Source organism: Myotis yumanensis, unplaced genomic scaffold (genome assembly GCF_028538775.1).
Source record: "Myotis yumanensis isolate MYYU_CA2020_CCGP unplaced genomic scaffold, mMyoYum1.0.hap1 SCAF_16, whole genome shotgun sequence".
NCBI classification, from domain to species: Eukaryota; Metazoa; Chordata; class Mammalia; order Chiroptera; family Vespertilionidae; genus Myotis; species Myotis yumanensis.
Window position 1 is genome coordinate 9041216 of NW_027223767.1, and position 23756 is coordinate 9064971.

The following is a 23756-nucleotide window of genomic DNA, read 5'->3' on the forward strand; positions in this document are numbered from 1 at the left end:
CCTAGTCCAGTTGGCTGGGAGACAGAGATAGTATTGGTGCTACACAGAAAGAAAATTCCCTGGTTTTCTAAGCAGAAAGTGTTCTCAATAGTGAAGAGGTAAGTGACCTTGTTGTTCTCATTTTCCCAAACAGAGAAAATTCCAGCTAAGGTTGCCCCTGTAAGGAGCTGAAAAAGGCCTTTGGGAAAGACCTTCATTGTTATTTTTATCATGTTCACCAAAAATATATATTTCCTCTCAGTCTCCACCCAAAATTCAGAATGTGTGAGACCATGGGAGGGGAGTTGGCTGCAGTTAGATTGTAATTGTGAATTGCAACTCTGCCATGGGAAATAGCCAATGTAGGAAAGGGGTGGACCTAAACAGAACTGGGAGGTATGGGTCGTTGGGAAGGTCTCTGAGATGATGGGCCAGGCTGAGAAACGAACGGGTTTCAGAAAAAGGACTGTTTGAGTGAGGAAATAGTTAGCCCAGTCAGAGGAAGATTGGAGGTTGAGAGTAAAGTTGCATAAGCATTGATCAAGATGTCCTAAGCCTTTCCTGCAGGGAGTGTTCTGTTGATGCAAAGAGGTGCCTTGATACGCTAGGTCCATGGTCGGCAAACTGCAGCTCGAGAGCCACATGCAGCTCTTTGGCCCCTTCAGTGTGGTTCCTCCACAAAATACCGACGTCTGTGCATGGGCCACGAAGTTTCAATCGCACTGTACGTGTGCGCCCGCAAGTGGTATTTTGTGGAAGAACCACACTCAAGGGGCCAAAGAGCCGCATGTGGCCCGCGAGCCGCGGTTTGCCAACCACGGCGCTACGACAGTGTTGGTTGTTCCTGATCCTAAGATGGTGATTTTGTTGGGTAAGTGTTCAGTTATGTAGTTTAAATGTGACTGGAGTAATTGAACAGCTCCGCCTGTGAGTGTTCCTCTTGTCATTTCTGTGGTCTGGAGAATATAAAGTTCATCCACGCACATGAGTTGGAAGGGGGGCTGTCCAAGTATCTTATAGTGGAAGGACAGACTGGAGTTGGCCAATGGGTGTAAGGAGGTTGGGGCTGCCGTGTAGCTAGTTGATGAGAGGGGAAGACAGAGCCAGCAGTCCTGCGAGAGAGTGGGGTTGGCGGTGTTGAGGAGATGTGTTAGGTCGAGGGTTTGAGAGAGATAGGGAGGACTTAGGAGATTTTTTTTTTTTAGCCTCACCCGAGGATATTTTTCCATTCATCTTTTAGAGAGAGTGGAAGAGAGAGGGAAAGGCAGAGAAAAACATTGATGTGAGAGAAACATATTGGTTGGTTGCCTCCTGCACGAGCCCTGACCAGGGCCTGGGCAGGGGAGGAGCCTGGAACTGAGGTATGTGCCCTTGACCAGAATTGAACCCGGGACCCTTTGGTCCACTGGCCAACACTCTATCCACAGAGCCAAACTGGCCAGGGCAGGAGATGTTTAAAAGGTATGGGGTAGACCTTCTACACAATAAGAGGGAGAGAAGGCTTGTGGGGAGGTCATTGTAAACTCTTGCCGGGGCTGACCAGCAGACCCTGAGCGACGGATGAACAGATTACTCCAATACAGGTCTCTGTGAAAGGGAGGCTAAGGGACTGTTTTGCTTTAGAAGTAAAAGCACTCCTGTTCCCCTGCCTTGTTGGCTTTTTATTATAACAACAGCTTGAACTCAAATTAACCTCTAGATACAATCAGCAGGGCAAGTATCCTTGAGAAAGTATATGCTTCTACAACAGTGATGGCGAACCTTTTGAGCTCGGCGTATCAGCATTTTGAAAAACCCTAACTTAACTCTGGTGCTGTGTCACATATAGAAATTTTTTGATATTTGCAACCATAGTAAAACAAAGACTTATATTTTTGATATTTATTTTATATATTTAAATGCCATTTAACAAAGAAAAATCAACCAAAAAAATGAGTTCACATGTCACCTCTGACACACGTGCCATAGGTTCGCCATCACTGTTCTACAAGGTCAGGTCTTTAAAGACTAAACATAGAGATTCTAGCAAAACACCCAGGGGGATCGGACTTGTTTGGAAAAGTCAAGGTAGGGGCTGCCGCCTTCGGCAAGGTCCCCTCAGAGGCCCCTGACCTTCCAGAGAATCCTCCTCACAGATCTTCCAACCCAGTCCCGAGCTTCCCCACAGACTCTAACGTCTGGTAATTCCAAGCAGATGGTATAAGACAACGGCATATTAAAAAATTAATAGTGACAAGGGAGATTCCGAGGAGTACTGGCCAGAATAAAGGGTGAGTAACGGCCTCCCAGGCTAAATTCTTGTTAAATTAATCCCCAGAGTTGGCTTCTAGCCAGGAGGTCATTTGATCCCAGGAAAAGTCTATGAAATCTCCCTGAAGATAACAATCCCACAAGAAAGTCAGCCACTGTGTCTCAGTACTGGGACGAAGAGAAGGGACTTCTTTTAGTAAGGGTAGGATAAGATCATAGAATTGTTCTGCTGTAGGTCGTTAGGTAGGGAGGGGGCTGGCTGGGGTGGGGGCCAAGAGACAGGGACCAGCATAAACAGGACAGTGAGGGGTGATGGGGGAAGCCTGGCTCATAGGGGATTAGTGTAAGGGTCTGGGGCTCACAGTTCCTTAGGGATTTTTGTAAGTTTGAAGCAAATTGGTCGGAGGCTGATGCTCGGATACAAGCCGATTGGTGGTGGAGTCTGGGTGCAGGGGCTGACTTCAACTTGGAGGAGTGGACCCAGGATGGATATCCCCGTAGCCTGGCCACCATCGGTGTGGTCAGCAGTCCCTGGTGTGGGCCTGTCCACTTTGGCTTCAAATTTCCTGTGCTGCAGGATGCCTGGAGGGATATCCAGTCTCCCGGCTCTAGTGGAGGATCAAGGGGAGACTCAGTGGGAGGCCTGGGGAGAACTGGTCGGCATGCAGCCAAAGCGGGTGGCCAGTGAGGTTGAGGGTGGGGACATAATCTCCCAAAGGGCTAGAGGCATTTGGGATGTTTCCAAGTAGGAAGGGTCTGCCCCACATAAGCTCCAAGGGGCTGAGGATGTGGGGGCGTGAGGGGTTGATGGAATGCAAATGAGGGCTAAGGGAAGTGGGGTGATCCAGGTTTCTCAGACCTCCAGACTTATCTAGTGAGGTGTTGTTTCAGGATTGAGGATGACAAGGGATAGGCAGGCTCCGGCGGATCTGGGGGGCAGTGGCAACCCCTGGGTGACTTTAGAGATGACGGCTGGACCATTATCCAACTGCAGGGAGGTGGGGAGGCCAGAGCTGGGGAGGAGATGTTCAGCGAGGCCTGTAACTACCTCCGTAGCCTTTTTTGAGGTGGCGGGAAAGGCCTCTACTCACCCGAGAAAGTGTCTACAAAGGTTAGTAGATATTTGAAATGCCTTACAGGGGCCTGTGTGTGCCGTTGACCTGCCAGTCTTGCCTGGGAGCCTGTCCTCTGGCCTGGTGAGTGGGAAACGATGGGGGTGTTCTGAGGGCCCCCTGGGGAGAGGCCTGAGAGCAAGCAGAACATGGGTTATGTTGTTGTGGTGTGTGGCCACCTGGTGACAAAAGATTAGGGGTTGAAGGAATTTAAGGAGGGGCCTTTACCTAGAGGAGGGAGTTGAATTTGGGTTGGGATTGGGGTGTCTGTGGGAGGATTGGTTTTCCTGCGGTGGTGAGCCAAGAAAACTGCTCCTGCCTGTGTGAGTCCGACATTTCTTCAGCCTGCTAGCTCTTAGCTGATCACCTAGCAGGAAAGATAACAGCAACTGGAAAGCTTTAATAGGGTCGCAGATCCCCTTGTGAATTTAATGCAAACTATAAATCTTTCCCCATTGAACTCCAATACTGAAAGCGGAGAAGTGGAAATGCAGAGTTGGTGAGAGTTGGAGAGGACAGCGGGTAGGGGCAAATCTCAAGCCCCAGGAAGGCCCAGTGAGGGAAGAATAGCAACAAGTCGCGACCTGGGGTAAGAACCGAGGATAAAGGCAGAGCCTTTCAGCTCTGGGTGTGGGGCTGGCGCAGACGCCCGGGATCGACAAAGGGAATTCTCTTCGCCGCACTCGCGGTGCAGCCCAGAGCCTGGAACGCACTGCAGCCGCAACAGGTGTGTTTGCTGAGAAGCATCGAACGCACGGAGCTGGAAGGGGTAACCGAACGGTCCACAGCGCAGGACCGAGGGCCGCCTCGCCGCAGCGGAGCCACGGGAGAGGCTGGACAGCGCGTGCGGCCAATCGGAACCCGCCCCTCAGCTTCGGCCCCGCCCCTCGCTCTGCCCCACCCCTCACCCGGCCCCGCCCCACCCCGCGGCCGCCTAGCCCCGCCCCTCACCCGGCCCCGCCCCGCCCCCGCAGGCGCGCGCAGCTGCGGGTCTTCCGGAAGTGCGCCCAGAGTGGGCGCCGCAGGCGGAGGTGAGCGCGCAGGCTGGGCGGGTCCGGCCGCGATCTCCTGGGGTCGGGCCTGGAGCTGCCCGCGTCCGCGCTGGGTCGGCCGGTCCCCGAGAGGGCGGCGGGGTTGGCGGACGCGCGCCGTGCGCCGGCAGTGCGCGCGGGGACGCGGGGACGCGGCGAGCGCGGGGGAGGGGCGGCGGGCCTGTGAGTGCACACCGGGCGGTGAGACGCCGGTACCCCGGTCCGGCTCTCGTCCTGGAGCCTGTGGGCACCTCTGGACTCTCCAGCCACGTGTCTGGACTGGGACCGAAGACGGGCCCCGGCCTCCTGTCTTCCCCCAAAGGCTGGGCCTGAACCTCGGGCCGAGGGGGCGCCGACGGGCTGATGCCGAGTCTCCCCTCGGTGCTGTCGGCGTGGGGGCCCGGGGTGGAGAACACTCGGTAGCACCGCCCGGCGCCCTTTAGGGCTGGAGCAGCCCGGGTCTCCAGGCCGCTAAACGCCGTTTTGGACAACCCCAAACCCGCCCCCACAGGTTTCCAAACGGCGGCGCCTCTCCTCCCCAAGCACAGGCATCAGGGCTTCCTGGGTTGACATTCTGCTGCCCCTGGACACCTCAGAGCGTCCTAACCTATAAGCTTTACACTTACCTTGCAGGGTAATCGTGAGGCTTAGAAATGACATGAGCAGGGCCTAGTGCGGAGCTGGCACATTCCCCAAGTCACTGGTTAAAAGAAAGAAAACGCTACTCAAGGTCCTTGTCGGAGACGGTAAGGCCGACTTTATGCCGGGGGCCTGCGAAGGTGGGCTCTGCAGGAACAGACGGACTACAGCAGGGCCAAGTGGAGGTTTATAGTCAAGGAGTAGGTGGGGGTCAGTGGATGGAAACTTCGAAAGGAAACATCTGGCTCAAGGTGGGCTTCTCACTGAGCCGACTCGACAGGAGTTCTGCGGAAGGCGGACTGGGGTGAATCATTTACCAAGAGTGGTCAACTACCAGGGGAGGGGAATATAGACTTGGGTCGGATACCAGAGCTGGAGGATTTTCTCTAAACTGGACACAGCAAGACTCTTGATAAAACTGGACCAGAATGTCCAAGGACAGAGCACAAGGTCCCGGCCTAGAGGACTCGGGCGCTAGCCGGTTTGGCGCAGTGGGTAGAGCACCGGCTTGTGGACTGTAGGGTCCTGGGTTTGATTCCCATCAAGGGCAGGTACCTTGGTTGCAGGCTCCATCCAAGTGTTTATTGAGCACATGATATATGTCACTGTAGTATACTGGTTACTCCATGACTATATGAGTGAACTATTTTTACTTTGCTCTTTTTCTCTTGAAAGATTTTTTAAGGATGATTTGGTGATATGGAATGACTTGTTTGGGTGAAGTGGTAGGGATGAGGACATAGGTTTTTATATGTCAAGGAAAAAGCTGCCTCCAAAAGCTAGAGCGTTGTATTGATCTCTGATTAAGCCAGATACTCCAGTGACTGGGTGTCTATTGGTTGTTGTGGTTAGTGTTAGGGAGAATGATGACCTTTAGGTCCTTCATAACGTTTAAGGATTGACTGAGTAATCAATCCAGTATCAGGATTACATGCAAGAAAGTTAACTAGCTATAGTGTTTACTTTGCCATTTAATATTTCTCCTTTTACCATCTTCTAAATTTTGATACCATTCACCATAATATTACTAGGTTCAAGTCTATTTTAGGAATGCTTTCGAGGTAGTTGGCATTTATTCTAAAATTTTTTAAAGCCCAAGGTTGAAAATTTCAGGTGTGACAGGTTTGTTTGTTTTTTAAATATAAATTCCCATGGCACTCAAGAGAGGTCACTTGTAAATTTCATTGCACCTTTTGGGGAAGAGTGAGTTTGCTCTGTTCAACCTCATATTTATTAAGGAAGCATCTGATCATCTCAGCATTAGCCTTTATTTCTAGGGCATTGATGTCTTTGGTCAGCTTCGTTTTCCCACCTTCTGACATGTGGGTGCAGATAGAGAAGTGTTTTGCAGAAGAGCTGTTTACCTGGAAACGCACAGTGAAGATGCTTCATGTGGTGCACTTCATTTTTCTACTTGGGCTGGACATTTGAAGACCGAGAGGGAATCTTATAAAATGGTCAGGGTGATGGTGACAGTTTAGATAAGTATTAGTGGTTTACTTTGTGGCTTCACGTTTACAATCTTGCAAAATAAAGTAGCATATCCATCGATTTGAAAAGATCCGTGGTTGACTCCTTGGCTTCTTGGATAGAGCATGTGAATTTGTTCTTTCTGAAAAACGTGACCCTTTTCTTCTCTAGAGCACTGGGTCTCACTCCCTCGCGTGATCCTGTGGGAGGCTCTGTGAAGACCTGGTTCTCCCCGGAGACAACTTCATCCCAGAAGAACTTCACCTAGAGGGACGTGGCAGGCCAGATGATGCCTGTAGAGCTGGGGCAGGCCCTCGTCCTGCTGCCACCACTGGCAAAAGCAGAGGACTCCCTGGTCTCTGGACCAGATGCTGCCCCTCGAGGGGAGCCCTCCAGCCCTGAGGCTGCACGCCAGCTTTTCAGGCAGTTTCGTTACCAGGTGATGTCTGGGCCCCAGGAAACCCTGAGACAACTTCGGAAGCTCTGTTTCCAGTGGCTGCAGCCAGAGGTTCACACCAAGGAGCAGATCCTGGAGATCCTCATGTTGGAGCAGTTCCTGACCATTCTGCCCGGGGAGATTCAGATGTGGGTGCGGAAACAGTGTCCCGGCAGCGGAGAGGAGGCAGTGACCCTGGTGGAAAGCTTGAAGGGAGACCCCCAGAGGCTGTGGCAGTGGGTAAGCAGAGGACACTATGATCTGTTAGTGAAGCACGGCTCCTCTGGGGTCTTATCAGGTGTGCAGCCTTTTCTGATACCAAATATGTGGAATTTTCTACACTAACAACCAATTCTCCAATTCAGTTCAGTTCTGACACCGAATATCGGGGTTACTCAGATCCCACAGGGTAAGGGCCAGTCTCTAAGACTGTGCCCATTTCAGACACCAGTTACAAGTCTCAAGGGCCACCCATACTTATAACCAACTGGCTAAACTTTGGAGATTCCCCAAACACTGTCCTCATATAATTTCCTGAATCATAGAAGTCAGGAAAACACGTTACTTATATTTACCAGTTTATTATGAAGGATATGATGCAGGAACAGGCAGTTGGAGGAGATGGGGTCACCCAGAGCTCCCATGCCCTCTCCAGGCCACCAGCTTCTGTGTGTTCACCGACTCAGAAGCACCCTGAACCCCATAGTTTAGGTGTTTTTATGGAGGTTTCAGTACTTAGGCGTGATTGATTTATCGATGGCCACTGGTGATTGAAAATTTCCAGCCCCTCTCCCCTTCCCCAGAGGTTGGGGGGTGAGGCTGAAAGTTCCAACCATCTAATCTCCTGGTTGCTTCCTCTGGTGACCAGCCTCCATCCTGAAGCTATCTCAGGGTCCACGAAGAATCACCTTATTAGCAAGAAACTCTGGTGTGGTTGAAAGGGGCTCATTATAAATAACAAAAGCTGCTCCTGTCACCCCCGTCCTTCAGGTAATTCCAAAGGTTTTAGGAGCTCTGTGCCAGGAACCAGGGACAAAGAACAAATCTGTATTGCTTACTATGCCACATCAGTATATCCCTGTACCGCACCTAATTCTTAAGATTCCCTGTGACTCTCAACACTTTTTAGCCATTAGAGATTAAAGATAAAGCCTCCCATCCCGTTCCATCTTTTTTTTTTTCTTCTTTTTCTTTAATCCTCACCCAAGGATATTTTTCCACTGATTTTTAGAGAGAGTGGAAGAGAGAGGGAAAGACAGAGAAATATCGCTGTGAGAGAAACACATCAGTTGGTTGCCTCTTGCACATGCCTTGACCAGGGCCGGGGCCCAGGAGGAGCCTGCAACCGAGGTACGTTCTCTTGACGGGAATCGGACCCAGGACCCTTTGGTCCGAAGGCCGACGCTCTATCCAACGAGCCAAACCGGCTAGGGCCCATTCCATCTTTAGACTAGAACATTTTGGAAGTTGTTCAAAAGCCGCCTGAGGTTTAAGTGGTGGAGACTACCCAGTAGAGATGCAATATTAGTGGTAAGTCTCGGAAGTCTCCAGCCTGGTTCAGACCTCAGCTTTGGCCTCTCAGGATGTTTCCCTCACTGGTTCCTGCTGCACTAGGAAGAAAAGCTGTTTTTCTCTCGCCTCTCTCCATGTCCCTAAAGGCTGTCATGGTCTGTTATAGAAGCTTTCAGAAACTCTCCTCTGCATCTTTCAGTAATTAGTCCTGTGTGGTCTCCAGATCAGCATCCAGGTTCTAGGACAGGACATCTTACCCGAGAAGGAGGAGTCTGCAGGCTGCCAAGTGGGGGAAGTGGAGTCTCTTCTTGAAGTGACACCTCAGGAGCTGGGACTTGGGAAGTCACCCTCTGGGCCCGGGGAGCCACTGAGCCACATGGTGAAGGAGGAGTCTGAAGCGGAACAAGAGCTAGGTGGGCAGTTACTCAGGTGGTGTGTGTGCACTCTTGGAGAAACTGGTGGCCTACGAGTGGGCGGGTTGAAAATACAGTGGGGCCTTGACTTACGAATAATTCGTTCAGTGACGGAGCTCGTAACTCAAATTACTCGTATGTCAAATCACTGTGACCTTCGCTGCGCCAACTAGCGGTGGGGTATCTGAAGCTGGCTCATAACCCGAATTTTAGCTTCCAACTCAAAGCAAAAAATCGGCCGAGAGACGGCTCGTATCTCAAAAAACTCGTTAGTCGGGACACTCGTAAGTCAAGGCCCCACTGTAATAATGCTGCCCAGATGGGGTTATCTCTAACAAGTTCAAAAACAGGGTAGTTATACTTCAACCACGCTGATTTGGATATTCGAAGCCTGTAATTAATTTAAACACTGTATGACTGGGCTAGACCTTTTGGGTTTCGGTTTTGAGGAAGGAGGTGGGAGAAAATATGGGTGAGCTTGTTTGGAAGGTTGGAGGGAGTTGCAGTTTGTTAGGGAGGTCCCTCCCATCTCATACTATTTGGTTCTCCAAGTTGTTCACTGAAAAAATGTCTTGGCTGTGAACAAAAACTTCAGTTGTTGATCTGACAACCCTTTCACGCTGTACCTCAGCATGACAAAAAGCGTCTCAGGCAATAAACAAAGGAATAATGCTTTTGTTGCCGCAGAAATCGAGGATTAGCGCAATTTTAAAATATAAGGCCACCAAGAGTGCTAATGTTGCAAAGTGTGTGAAAGTGTTCACAAAACAACAATCACAGGTAAATGAATAGGCAGAAAAACTGCTTTTGATGGGCTAAACAAAAGCAGTTAGCTGGTGATAGCATTTTTGAGACTGTGATATATGAAAAATTCTTTGTTTAAGGCTATAGGGTATGGTTCGGTAAATTTAAGAAGTGTGTATTTATAGATTAAACAGTACATTAGACATTCACTGTATATAAGAAAGGTTAAAATAGGGAATCATTTGGGGGTCTGGAACAGATTAATTCACTTTACATTATTTTTTTTAGTATATATTTTTTATTGATTTCAGAGAAGAAGGGAGAGGAAGAGAGAGAGATAGAAACTTCAATGATGACAGAATCATTGACCGGCTGCCTCCTGCAGGCCCCACATGGGACTGAGACCGCAACCCGGGCATGTGCCTTGACTGGGAATGGAACCGTGACTTTCTGGTTCATAGGTCAATGCTCAACCATTGAGCCATGCTGGCTGGGCCAATTTACATTATTTCTAATGGGGAAAAATGATTCAATTTTCTAATTGCTTTTTTTTTAACGTTTTATTTATTTTTAATTGACTTTTAGAGAGAGGAAGGGAGGAGAGAGAAACACCAATGTGAGAGTGAAACATGGATTGGCTGCCTCCTGCATTACCCCCCCCCCCCCGCCCCCCCGCAGGGATCAAACTGCAACTTGGGCATGTGCCCTGACCCGGAATTGAATTGGCAGCCCTTTGGTGCATGGAACGATGCCCTACCAACTGAGCCACACCAGCCAGGGCACAAATGGCTTCTTGAGCAGCCTTCTGGAACGAATTAAGTTTGAGAACCGAGGTTCTACTGTACAGTTCCTGAAGGCATAGATGGTGAAACAGGTGTTAGTTCTAATTTGTGGAGATTTTTACCTGTACCCTTTGGGGACTGATTGAGGATATCGGATTCTTGAGACATCTTGTTTCTCACTTCGGCAGTGGCTGCTTCCCAGCTTCCTGCCCAGCCTGAGGAGAGGCTCATCGGAGACCAGGACTTTGGAACCTCACTTCTCCACACGGCACCTCAGGTGAGCTGGGTGGCTCTGCCTCTCTCTCCGGAAACCAGGCTTTGAGGATGTGTCAGGAGGAGGAGGAGTGAAAGGGGGAGGAGTCTCAAAAGTGGAGCAGAAGGAAGGCCTAGCAAGGATAACAAGAATAATATCTGTGGAATGAGACCCGAGTTCCAGTTCTTCTTAAGACAGAATGTTTCCTCATTGTCATCTTGAGCAATGGAATCTGGAAGCAGTTGCTCTGAAGAGGCAATCTTGTCTCTCCTTTTTTATTATCTTTGAGTTATGCTGAGAAAATACTATCTCCTTTCCTATTTAACCCTCTCACATAGAGTCAGTTTGAGATTTTGAATGGTTATATCTAATGTGGGACAGGTTAACCTCTCCTCCCCAACTCTATGGAGGAGTAACTGCCAAACAATGAACTGCACATGTTTAAAGTGTAGAGTTTGGTAAGTTTTTTGATGTACATACATATATATATATACACACACACACACACAAATGAAACCATGACCATAAACAAGATAATAAGCAAATCTGTCACCACCAGAGGTTCCCTTTTCCTACTTCCTACCCCTCCACATTCCCCCAGTTCTGAGGCAACTACTGATCTGTTTTCTGTTACCATACATTAGTTTGCATTTTCTAGAATTTGTTATAAAATAGAATCATGCCATATGTACTCTTTTTTTTTTTTTTTAAATATATTTTATTGCTTTTTTACAGAGAGGAAGGGAGAGGGATAGAGAGTTAGAAACATCGATGAGAGAGAAGCATCGATCAGCTGCCTCCCACACACCCCCTACTGGGGATGTGCCTGCAACTAAGGTACATGCCCTTGACCAGAATCGAACCTGGGACCCTTCAGTCTCCAGGGCAATGCTCTATCCAGTGAGCCAAACTGGCTAGGGCGCCATATGTACTCTTATCTTTGTTCTGCATATAATGCATCTTTCATGGTTGGTTCTTTTAATATTTTCTCACTGGTTTTAAATAATTTGACTGTGATAAGCCTTAGAATAATATTCTTTGTGTTTCTTGTGCTTGAGTTCATTAAACTTGGGTCTGTGGGTTTATAGTTTTCATCAAATTTTGAACATTTTTAGCCATTCTTTCTTTTTTTTAAATATATTTTTATGGATTTCAGAGAGAAAGGAAGAAGGAGAGAGAGATAGAAACATCAATGATGAGTGAGAATCATTGATTAGCTGCTTCCTGCACGCCCCATTCTGGGGAATCAAGCCTAAACCAAAGCATGTACCCCTGACCGGAGTCAAACCTGGGACCCTTTAGTCTGTAGGCTGATGCTCTATCTACTGAACCAAACCAGCTAGGGCATTGGTCATTATTTCTTTAATTGTTTTTTTCTGTCTTCCTTTTTTTCTCCTTTGAGGCCTCTGAGAATTATATACATGTGGCTCTTTCTTTTCTAATTTCTGTGTTTTATTTTGGATAGTTTCTATCTTAATGTCTTTAAGTTCATTAATCTTTTCTTCTTTGGTGTCTAATCTGCTGTTAACCCCATCCGTTGTATTTTTAATCTCATGTATTTTTCTCTAGAAGTTTAAATTGGGGCTTTATTGTATCTTCTATGTATATACTTAAAATGCTATGTATATACTTAAAATGTTCAATCTTTCCTCCACCTACATGAACATATGGTTATAACATCTGTATTAATGTCCTTATCTGCTAATTTTTCACCTGGGTTTGTTCATTATGAGTGGTGTTTTCCTGCTTCTTTGTATGCCCAGTGATCTTTGATCGGATGTCAATCGTTGTGAATTTGACCTTGCTGGGGGCTGGATATTTTTGCATTCTCTGAGCTCTGCTCTGGGATACAGTTAGGTTATTTGGACACAGTTTGTTAGATGGCATCAGAGAAGCTTTTAGTGTAGGGCTAATTTTTCCCCACTACTGAGGCAATACCCTTCTAGAATGCTACCTGAAGCTCCTTGATGGACAGGGTTTCCCACTGCAGTTCTGGAAATGTGAGGCATTCCCAGCACTTCAAGCTCTGAGGATTGTTCCCTCTGTTGCTTTTATGGGGTTCTTTTCTGTACTTGAGGGGTCCCTCTGCAGATCTCTGGGGCTCTCCTAGTGCAGCTCCCCCATCCGGGTCTTCTGCCCTGCTGACTCTATACTCCTTTGTGCTCCTGCTCAGCTCAGGGAACCACCTGCTCTGCCCGGTTCCCCTCTCTGCTGCTCTGGATGTTCTATAGGCAATAAGTGTGGGCAACTGTGGGGCTCACCTAATTCATTTTCCACTTTCAGAGGCCTCTGTTCTGCTCTGTCTAATGTGCACTATCCGAAAACTCTTTAATCAGATAGTTCGTCTCTTTTTTAAGTTGTTTCAGACACAAAGGTAAATCCAGTTCCTATTACTTCATTTTGGCTGTAAACAGAAGTCTCTGGGACTGGTTCATCTTGAAATGTAGTTAAAAATTCTGAAAAGTTGCATTTCATTAAAATAAAGTTTTCCAGGAACCTATTCACCTTAATCAAAACATTCATTGTTTCAAACCCTTGGGATTTGCCTTGTGAAGTAATACAGAGTGCAGGTGAAGGTAGGGAAGCCGATAAGTGATGCTTAATGTGGGGCTGGAGATCGGGCCTGAGCTCCAGCTTGCCAGGCTCCACGATGTGGAAACTGGATGCCAGCTTTGCAGTTCACCCTGGGAAAGGGATGCGGAGGGCGCAGGGAAGGGATATATCTTTTCAGTTACTCAGGGGTGCCTTCTTGCTTTCAAGGTACCCAGAAACCAAATTTTTAGGCAGGAGAATGCTTGGTTTAAAAAAAAAAATAGGGTATTCTCTCAGATATTTCAAGCAGACTTGGAGGATTATTATTTATTCTATAGTAAGTACAGTATATTCGTATGAAAAGTATATACAATTTATGAACACATTTTGACTAGTAGAATTAAGCATTAACTCTACATAATGACATTAACCATGACCTTTCCTGGATAGTTTAATGTCAAAAGATTAAAAATGCTCATCAGCAGCACCCTGTGTGTGTGTGTATTAAATTCCTTATATGTAGCAGATAACTGATTAACAACCACTTAACCTAAACAAATAAGTTATCCCTACCCAATCCTAATATCCCTCCCCCAAACTAACAACAACTATTTGCATCAGAAGGACCTTGATATTTAATGGAATCCTTTGTAAGTGAAGGGGTCTTTTATTTTTATTTTTTAAGTATATTTTTATTGATTTCAGAGAGGAAAGGAGAGGGAGAGAGAAATAGAAACATCAATGATGAGAGAGAGCCACTGATTGGCTGCCTCCTGTACACTACCCACTGCGGACTGAGCCCACAACCTGGGCATGTGCCCTGACTGGAAATTGAACCATGAGCTCCTGGTTCATAGGTTGAAGCTCAACCACTGAGCCAAGCCAGCAGGGCAGTGAAGGGTTTTTAAAATATAAATCATCACGTTTCCTAATCTTTTTCATCAGTTAGGAACTTAGTGAATAATGCCAGAATAACAAAGTAGTGTCCCTACTCAGTGGTACTTCGTATTAGAAACTGTGACTGAGTTAGAACCTCACATGCACTTGGGGATACATTTACTCAGAGTCCTGTGTTTTCAAATTTTGGGAAAGGAACACAGTACAAAGAACTTTGTGCAAGTCAGTTGTGGTAATGTCTTAACTCACCAGATGGTGCTGTTTCCACACAAAATGAGGTATTTCTCCATCAAATCTTTTACTCCCACCCTTCCAGAATAGGAATTTAGATTTTTCTTCCTTTTAAAAATGAGAAAAAGCAAGGGTGAGTGTAGTTGGTGTTTTGCCTCCGTTTTTTGTTTTTTTTTTAATCCTCATTTGAGGATATGTTTATTGATTTTTTTTGTTTGTTTTTAGAGAGGGAAGGGGAGACGGAGGGAGGGAGGAAGGGAGCAAGGGTCTGTGTTCTCACTGAAGACTCAGAGCTCTTGTAGTCAGCAATGTTTGTTCAAGTTGGTTATTTTTAGGACATTGTTAAGGTAGCTTCACTCACAGAAGATTTACAAAGTAAGCTGCTAACAATTTCAACTTTAAGAAGCAGTTATTAAAAATATGGTTATAGTTAACAATTAAATATATATTTTTTCTTTTTCTTTTTTAAAAAATTTTGTTTTATTGCTTAAAGTATTACAAAGAGTATTACATATGTCCCCCCCCCCCCTCCCCTTGACATTCCCCTGGCCTCCCCTACCCCCCAGTGCCTTGTAACAATTAAATATATTAAGGTCACTTTTTACCTTTTTATTTTTTTCACCCTAAAAAAGTCAACTCCTTTCCCTCCCTCCCTCCCTTCTTCCCTTCCTTCCTTCCTTCCTTCCTTCCCCGCTTTGCCCCCCCCCCCCCCCCCCCCCCCCCCCCCCCGCCCCTTAGTACCTGCTAGTTAAAAGAGTTTTTGGTGTTCCATTACTTTTCAGCCATTTCCACTTCACTTTGATGTATATTATTTGTAATAGGAAGATAACTTCATCTTCTCATTCTTCTCTTCTTTTCTGCTCCCTATAGCCTAGCTGGCTTTTCATGACAATAATCCATGGCTATCAACTTTGGGGTTCCTGAAAGTGAACAGAATCTCTTAATTCTCTCTGCAAACCCTGGTGTTAGTCTGGGAGATTGAGTATCCCATAGATTGCATATGATAGTAATAACAATATATATGTCATTTACTGAGGACCTGTTTGCTAAGAGCTGTATATTTCACCCAGACTGTATGTGTTGAGTGACTACTCTGTCCTGGATAGGGGCTTGGGGACTGGAAGAGTACAGTGGAGAGTCCTTTTCTCACTGGGCTATGTGCTAGTGGAGCCAATTATTGATTAAATACTTTTATATGTGTGTGTATAGAAAAGATTGGGTATTCTGTCATATGCATAATGTACATATACATAACTAATAAACTGATGAGTGCTAGGAATGAAGAGTACTCAGATGATACTTGCACTATTTCTGTTAAGCCTCCCAACAGTTTTTGAGTTCAGTACTATCATTAGGTGAGGACTTGAGGCCCAGAAAGGTTAGGTCACTTGCTCAAGATCACACAGCTAGGAAGTGGCAGAACTGGGACTTGAAACCCAGTATGTTTGACTCCAAAGACTTTGCTGTAAACCACTCTGCTATACAATCTGTTTTCTTGGAGGGGAGATTGAAATTTGAATTAATGAAAGTAGACCCTACTTAGATGGCATTCCCAGTTTTGAGTCTTTAGGTCCAAGAAAGACATGTTTAGCCTAAGAAAGACATGTTTTTGGGGGTAATTGAAGGGCTCCTTGTTCTAGACAACTCATCGATTTCCCACTCACTGGAAGGAAACCTGATTTGATGTTAGACCCTAAATGCAGAGCTGTCAGAGGGCCCAGATGTGTGTGGCTGCAGCATCTCCCTCTGCTCTGAATCCACTGGTCTCTTTCTCACTGAGGTGTACAGCTTAGTTGACTTCATTTTGCTTCTTCCCACTTTTTTGCTTTTCCCAACAGATACCTTTTTAATTTTTTTCTTTTCCCTCTTGAATTTCCAGATTTTAATGAAATATTGGGAAAATCAGGCTCCTACTGTTCAAAGATCTCTACGTAGGCAGTGGAAGAGTTAAAGCAAAGGACTGTGTAGAAAGGGCTCCTTGCAGGCCTGGGACAGGGGGATGGGAGCAGGCTAGAGGAGGTTAAAAGGGGAAGAAAGGGGACATATGTAATACTTTCAATGATAAAGAATTATTTAAAAAAAGAAAAAAAGAAAGGGCTCCTTGCTTTCTCTCTATTCTCTACTCATGAATACAAGCAACTTGAAAATAATGTAGAACTTAAAGCCTAACTGTTTTCTACCCAGGATAAAAAATACTGATAAAGGGACTGTAGTTTTCCCTTTGGCCTTTTTCCTTGAACCACCTCCTATGATTTCTTACATATTCTGATGGCAGGCTCCTAAGGCACATTGCTTGCTTCTGAGCCTCGATAGGCAGGGAATGCAGGATCCAGAAACCTTCGGTGAGTTTACAGCATTGTTTTTTTTCTAGGAACACTGGAAGCACCTGGATTCCATTCAGAAGGAGCAATACTGGGATCTCATGCTGGAGACCTATGGGAAAATGGTCTCAGGAGGTGAGGGCGTGAGTTAGCCGGACGGAAGGACATGGAAAGTCTGTTAAGCATTTTCTGTGTACTCTTAGCTCCTTGAGGTTCTCTGGGTGAAGACTATCATAGTGACACCATTGGGAACTGGAGTGAGCTGCAAATAGCAGAGTTATAGTAACAACTTCCTGGTATTAAACGTGTTCTGTGTACCAGGAACTGTCATGGGTGCACAACATATAGTAACTCCTTGAAATGGGTGATGATATTCTCATTTAAAAAAATATATATATTTTTATTAATTTCAGAGAGGAAGAGAGAGAGAGAGAGAGAGAGAGAGAGAGAGAGAGAGATGAGAGATAGAAACATCAACGATGAGAGAGAATCATTGATTGGCCACCTCCTGCATGCCCCCTACTGGGGATTGAGCCTGCAACCCGGGCTTGTGCCCTTGACTAGAATCGAACCAGTCCGCAGGCCAACGCTCTATCCACTGAGCCAAATCAGGTAGGGCGATATTTTGATTTTTTTGTTGTTAATCCTCCACCTGAGGATATTTTAGAGAGAGTGGAAGGGAGATGGGGAGAGACAGAGAGAGAGAAACATCGATGTGAGAGAGGCACATCGATTGGTTGCCTCTGCATGTGCTCCCTGACCAGGGCCAGGATCAAGCCTGCAACTGAGGTACGTGCCCTTGATGAATGAAACCCAGGACCCTTCAGTCCCTGGGCAGACACTCTATCCACTGAGCCAAACCAGCTAGGTCTCTCATTTTTAAGGTGATAAAAGTGAGTGATAGATCAAATCATTTGCTCACTGTTATGTAGCTCATAGGTGCTGAGTTACGAAGGAGCTCAGTTGTGGCTGGCTCTGAGTCTGTGCTCTTTTATACTTAACCACAGTCTATTGGAGGGGTCTTTTTCATCAGGTGGTCTGACTCTACCTGCCCAGATTCTTCTTGTGGTCTTCACCATTTATCCTAGCTATTTTTTAAAAAATATATTTTATTGATTTTTTACAGAGAGGAGGGGAGAGGGATAGAGAGTTAGAAACATCGATGAGAGAGAAACATCGATCAGCTGCCTCTTGCACGCCCCCTACTGGGGATGTGCCCGAAACCAAGGTACATGCCCTTGACCGGAATCGAACCTGGGACCTTTCAGTCCACAGGCCGACACTCTGTCCACTGAGCCAAACCAGTTAGGGCAATCCTGGCTATCTTGTGAGTATGGTGTCTTAGAAGCTCCAAGCAAACTTCTAAGATGAGCTACCTTAAGTGGTCTCCAGACCCTTCCTATTTCCTCTCTTACCTAGGACACTCCTTTGAGAAACAGCAGGTCCCCAGTCCTAGTTCGTCAAGGCCCACATGTTATCCCTCTCTGTACAGGCATTTCCAATTCCAAGCCTGACCTGACTAATTCAACAGAGTGTGGGGAAGAACTGGCAGGACTGCACCTGCATGTCAGTGAGAAGATCCCAAGACCCACCTGCAGAGGTGAGTAATCTTTCATTGGTCAGAGCCATTCTTGTCTCCTGTCATTATATTGGAGGTGGTGGAGATATGTTAGGACTTGGGTTTCTATTCCATTAGTTCGGACTGGCCATGATCTGGTTAGTCTGGTTTGGATCCAGAGGTCAGGTCTTCTTAATCTCTGGTTATGGGGCTGTTGACACACGTAGTTAATCTTGGAAGAAAGAGTACACCTTCAGTCTTGTCTGTTGTGACAACTAACTCAGAGAGAGTTAAGATTAGTACAGATTGAGACCAATACAGATATAGGTATAATTCTATTACAAAAAAGACTATGAAATAGCCAATATGTTTAAAAAGAAAAAACCCACAATTTCTATAAAAATAACCCCAAGCAAAATTAAGGTAACCAGATTGGTGAAAAATATTTTTTATGAACATGACAGATAAATTATTAATATTCTTTTTTTTTTTTTTAAATATATTTTATCGACTTCTTACAGAGAGGAGGGGAGAGAGATAGAGAGCTAGAAACATCGATGAGAGAGAAACATCGATCAGCTGCCTCCTGCACATCTCCTACTGGGGATGTGCCTGCAACCCAGGTACATGCCCTTGACCGGAATCGAACCCGGGACCCCTCAGTCCGCAGGCCGACGCTCTATCCACTGAGCCAAACCGGTTTCGGCTAATATTCTTAGTATATAGTTAATGCAGGTTGATAAAAAAAATGATTTTCCCAATAAAAATGGACAGCAGTCTTGGAGTATGAAAAATAGCTCATAAATGTGAAAAAATTCATCTTTTAAAAATTAAAACTTATAACAGCGAAAAATCATTTCACCGTGAAAGATATTTTAAAAATATTTAATTCATCGGTATTGAACACTGTTCTTCACTCTGCCCAGTTTCTCAAACCAGAGGGTGGCATAGTTGTTCTGGAAATCAATTCGTCAGTAAATGTCATGAGCCTTAATGACAACATTTATGTCTGTTGACATAGTAATTCCACTTCAAGGAATCTCCTTTAAAGTATTGGTCAGAAATGTGGGTAAAAATTTATGAATCAAAATGCTATCCCTGCATTATTTATACTTGTAAAAACAAAACAAACAACAAATATCCATAGTAGGAGAATTCTTAAATAAAATATAAGTTTATCATGTGTTTATAATGCCATCTCAATGATGGACCATTATTCAGCTTTTTTTTTTTTTTAATATATTTTATTGATTTTTTACAGAGAGGAAGGGAGAGAGATAGAGAGTTAGAAACATCGACGAGAGAGAAACATCGATCAGCCGCCTCCTGCACATCTCCCACTGGGGATGTGCCCGCAACCCAGGCACATGACCTTGACCGGAATCGAACCCGGGACCCTTCAGTCCGCAGGCCGACGCTCTATCCACTGAGCCAAACCGGTTTCGGCTCAGCTTTTAAAATGATACTTATAAAGGCTTCTTTAAAGGTGAGAGAAAGTACCTTTGCCATATGAGAAGAATATGTGGTAAGGCTTTGTGAATTAACAAATTCAGGTCTACTTCTCTCGCACATTCCTGGGTCGCTAGCAGATAATCTGGAAGGCAAGTATAGGAAAGAGAAAGGGAAATAGCTTCATTAGATCTGCAGGAATAAAGTAATTTATAAAAGCTGAAAATAAATTTCATCACCAAAATAAAATATTTATTATATGCGCCATTAACTTGTAATGACCAAAAACCTAAGCTATGATGAAAAAAATAAAATTTCAGCTGTTATATACATGAGTTAACAAAGCACAAGTAAATGCTGGATTGAAGCAAAGATTCACTTTTATGCTACAGCCTCACTGTACGTTAAAACCATAGTAAAATGACACATTGATGCATTTCATGAATTTCTGGGTTCCTTGAGAAGGGGAGAATCCATGTGAAATTGATAAAGACCACCATTTACAATTTAAATGCTACAAAGCCAGATATATACTACATATCAATTATGTCAGGTGAAAGCACATACATATATACATATGTATTGGTTAAATAAAGACTGGAAGGAAATGTATACTCACAGTTGTTACCTCTGGGTTGTGTGATTGAGGTTGATTTGGTTTTCTTCTGTATACTGTTCTTTTCAAATTATTTTTAGTGATCATATTTATCTTTTACATATCTTAATAATAAAGAGCTAATACGCTAATTAGGCCAGACAGCCAAATGACCTTCCGGACATCCTTCTGGACAACCTTTCGGATGAAGCCGGGGCTGTGAGGGCCGGCCGGGGCTGCGAGGGCTGGCTGAGGCAGTCAGGGCTGCAAGAGCTGGCCGAGGTAGCCGGGGCAGCGAGGGCCAACCAGGGCGGCGAGGGCTGGCCGGGGCTGTGAGGGGCTGTGAGGGATGGCTGGGGCTGCGAGGGCTGGCCAAGGCAGCCTAGGGCTGCGCCAAGGTAGCCTGGGCAGTGAGGGCCAACCGGGGCGGTGAGGGCTGGCCGGGGCTGTGAGGGGCTGTGAGGGATGGCTGGGGCTGCGAGGGATGGCCAAGGCAGCCTAGGGCTGCGCCGAGGTAGCCTGGGCAGTAAGGGCCAACCAGGGCGGTGAGGGCTGGCCGGGGCTGTGAGGGGCTGTGAGGGATGGCTGGGGCGGTGAGGGATGGCCTGGGCCGTGAGGGCCAGCCAAGGCAGCCAGGGCTGCAAGGGCCGAGCCCCTTGCAAGAATTTTGTGCATCGGGCCTCTAGTAATCAGGTAATAACCAGTCATTTTTAAAAATTGCACTCATTTAATACCTTGTTTTTCTGATTCTTAATAAAATAGAGCTACTATATGACCTAGCAATTCCATTTCTGGGTATTTACCAGTATCTTCAGAAAATGAAAACACTAATTTGAAAAGATATATGCACCCACCCATGGTCATTGCAGCATTGTTTACAATAGCCAAGATATGGAAGCAACCTAGGTTTCCATTGACAGATGAATAAAGAAGAGATGCGCGCGCGCGTGTGCGCACGCGCGCGCGCACACACACACACACACACACAATATGGAATATTACCCAGCCGTTAAAAAAAAATGAAATCTTGGTATTTGCAACAACATGGATGGACCTAGAGAGTATTATGTCGAGTGAAATAAGTCAGAGAAAGACAAATACCATACCATTTCACTTATATACAGAATTTAAAAAACAAAACGAACAAACAAAATGAAACAGAAACTCTTAGACACAAATAACAAACTGATGGTTGCAAGAGGAGAGAGCGTTTGGGGAGATGGGTGAAAAGGGGAAGATTAAGAAGTACAAACTTGCCGAAACCGGTTTGGCTCAGTGGATAGAGCGTCGGCCTGCGGACTGAAGGGTCCCGGGTTCGATCCCAGTCGAGGGCATGTACCTGGGTTTTGGGCACATCCCCAGTAGGAGATGTTCAGGAGGCAGCTGATCGATGTTTCTAGCTCTCTATCTCTCTCCCTTCCTCTCTGTAATAAATCAATTAAAAAAAAAAAGAAGTACAAACTTGCAGTGATAAGTCATGGGAATGTAATGTACAGCTAGGGAATAGTTATTAATATTGCAATAACTATGTATTCACTGATGACCTTTGACATATGGATCAGAAGGTAGGGCATGCCATGCATTGAACTATTTTAAATCTTTTCTTTCAGGAGATAGACAGGAGAATGACAAGGAAAACCTAAACTTGGAAAATCACAGGGACCAGGAGCCTCCAGATGCCCCCTGTCGCGCCTCAGAGGAGGCACCTGCTCAGGCTTCCCTGAGTGGCCTCTTCACTGAAGAGGAGCCCAGTCGCTTTGGAGAAGAGAATCTCCCTGAGGCTCAGGAAAGCCTTCCAAGCGAGGGAGTAGGGGAACAGCTCTCTCCTCAAGAAAGGAAATCTGGGAAGCAGCGAGGCCGTCAAGTGCCTAAGCCTCATCCAGGGGAACTGTCCATACTGTGTCTTGAGGGGAAGAGAGAGGCCTCGCCTAAAGGGCAGCTGAGAGCCCCCATGGCCCAGAAACTGCCCACCTGCAGGGAGTGTGGGAAAACCTTCTACAGGAACTCTCAGCTTGTTTTTCACCAAAGAATTCACACCAGAGAGAAATACTTCCAGTGCCTCACCTGCAGAAAAGCCTTCCGGCGGAGTTCAGACTTCATGAAACATCAGCGAATTCACACGGGAGAGAAGCCCTGTAAATGTGACTACTGTGGGAAAGGCTTCAGTGACTTCTCCAGATTGCGCCACCACGAGAAAATTCACACAGGAGAGAAACCCTACAAGTGTCCCATCTGCGAGAAGAGCTTTATTCAAAGATCAAACTTTAATAGACATCAGAGGGTTCACACAGGAGAGAAACCTTACAAATGTTCCTGCTGCGGGAAAAGTTTCAGCTGGAGTTCCAGCCTTGATAAACATCAAAGGACCCACTTAGCAAAGAAGCCCTTTCAGTAGCCACGCGCGCTTAGCCCGTTTCTGTGTCCTGGCCCGTTTGAAACACGTAGCTCCCCAGGAGGAATTAGGTCTCTTAGCGGATATCCCTGCTCTCTCTTATGCCTGGATGAGGGAAGAGAGTGTCTGCACATGGGTTTGGACTTGGAGAATGTGTCGACCTGTGGTTGGATCTCATGCTGGTTTAATTTTTTGCTTCTGCGTCAGGAGACAGAATAGTCTTTGTCTTTTACTGCATCTGTTTTTGGGAAGAGATGGGAACAACCTATCGCTTGGAGGTCCCATATTAGAAGTGCTACCTGGGAGGAGGTTAACTGGATTAGCTGCAGTTGCTGTCATGGGAAGCACCTGGGATCGGCCCTTTAGAGCTGGGGTCCTGGAGCAGGCCGTCTGTTACAGAAAGGGGGCATAGAGGACCAGGAGCTCAGTGTGTTCTTTGTCATATTGGTGCAAAATTAATGTCCTGTCCCTTTTTAAAAATAAACTTAGTAGAATCACTCCTATCTTCTTTGTGTCTGAAGTTTCCACTGTGCGTTGACTGTAACTCAAAATGCATTTTCTCATAGAAGACCCTCAATGGTAGATCATCCCACACAAATGCATCAAGTTTATCAAGTAGCCGGATGTTGGTAGGAAAGTGCTAGCCTGGTGCTTGGGTGTGAGAGTTTGGCCCGTGCTGGGCACTCCTGGTCTCAGGTAAGTCTGTCCTGGTGTCCTCTTTCTGAGCCCACCTCCCACTTGCTTGTACACCTCAAGCTGCCCCACTTTCTCCTGGCGTCTGCTTAGGCCAGTGGTCGGCAAACCGCGGCTCGTGAGCCACATGTGGCTCTTTGGCTCCTTGTGTGTGGCTCTTCCACAAAATACCACATGCGGTATTTTAAATATGAGGGAAGCTTTTCTCAACAGGTTTCAGGAATTCAGAAACAGCAAAGCGACGTTAGCCTTTGTTAAAAAACCTCAATGCTACTGTAACAATTAAATTTTTCTCCCTTTAATATTGACATTGGCAACTTTGAAATGCAATTGCTGGATTTAAAAAACAAAGAACTGTGGAACTCGAAATTTGAACGTCTTTGTGCTGATACAGAAATATTGGAGAAAAATGTGAACTTAGTTCACAGCACAAGTGGCCCGCTTTGAAAGACCTGGAGAAGGAAGAT

The 23756-nt window shown here is 46.0% G+C and overlaps 1 protein-coding gene across 3 annotated transcripts; it reads left to right on the plus strand.

Annotated features, from left to right (window-relative positions):
• The first annotated feature begins 4331 nt into the window (after window positions 1–4331).
• Window positions 4332–23099, plus strand: ZNF18 (zinc finger protein 18). 3 transcript variants are annotated; one of them, XM_070393477.1, is made up of 7 exons: window positions 4332–4372; window positions 6653–7157; window positions 8653–8842; window positions 10557–10645; window positions 16653–16737; window positions 18095–18202; window positions 21815–23099. In XM_070393477.1, exons 2-7 carry the CDS (start codon window positions 6768–6770, stop codon window positions 22597–22599), a joined length of 1647 nt encoding a protein of 548 aa, XP_070249578.1. In that variant the 5' UTR covers window positions 4332–4372; window positions 6653–6767; the 3' UTR covers window positions 22600–23099. The 3 variants fall into 3 exon arrangements, with proteins under 3 accessions (XP_070249578.1, XP_070249577.1, XP_070249576.1); XM_070393476.1 differs by lacking the exon at window positions 4332–4372 and adding an exon at window positions 4583–5118; XM_070393475.1 differs by lacking the exon at window positions 4332–4372 and having other exon boundaries at window positions 4583–7157.
• Window positions 23100–23756: the final 657 nt, after the last annotated feature.

Coding starts and splice junctions, on each gene's coding strand:
- ZNF18 (XM_070393477.1), top strand. CDS start 6,768: ATGATGCCTGTAGAGCTGGGGCAGGCCCTCGTCCTGCTGCCACCACTG. Junction 10,646..16,652: donor TTCTCCACACGGCACCTCAG/GTGAGCTGGGTG, acceptor TTTTTTTTCTAG/GAACACTGGAAGCACCTGGA. Junction 18,203..21,814: donor CCCAAGACCCACCTGCAGAG/GTGAGTAATCTT, acceptor CTTTTCTTTCAG/GAGATAGACAGGAGAATGAC.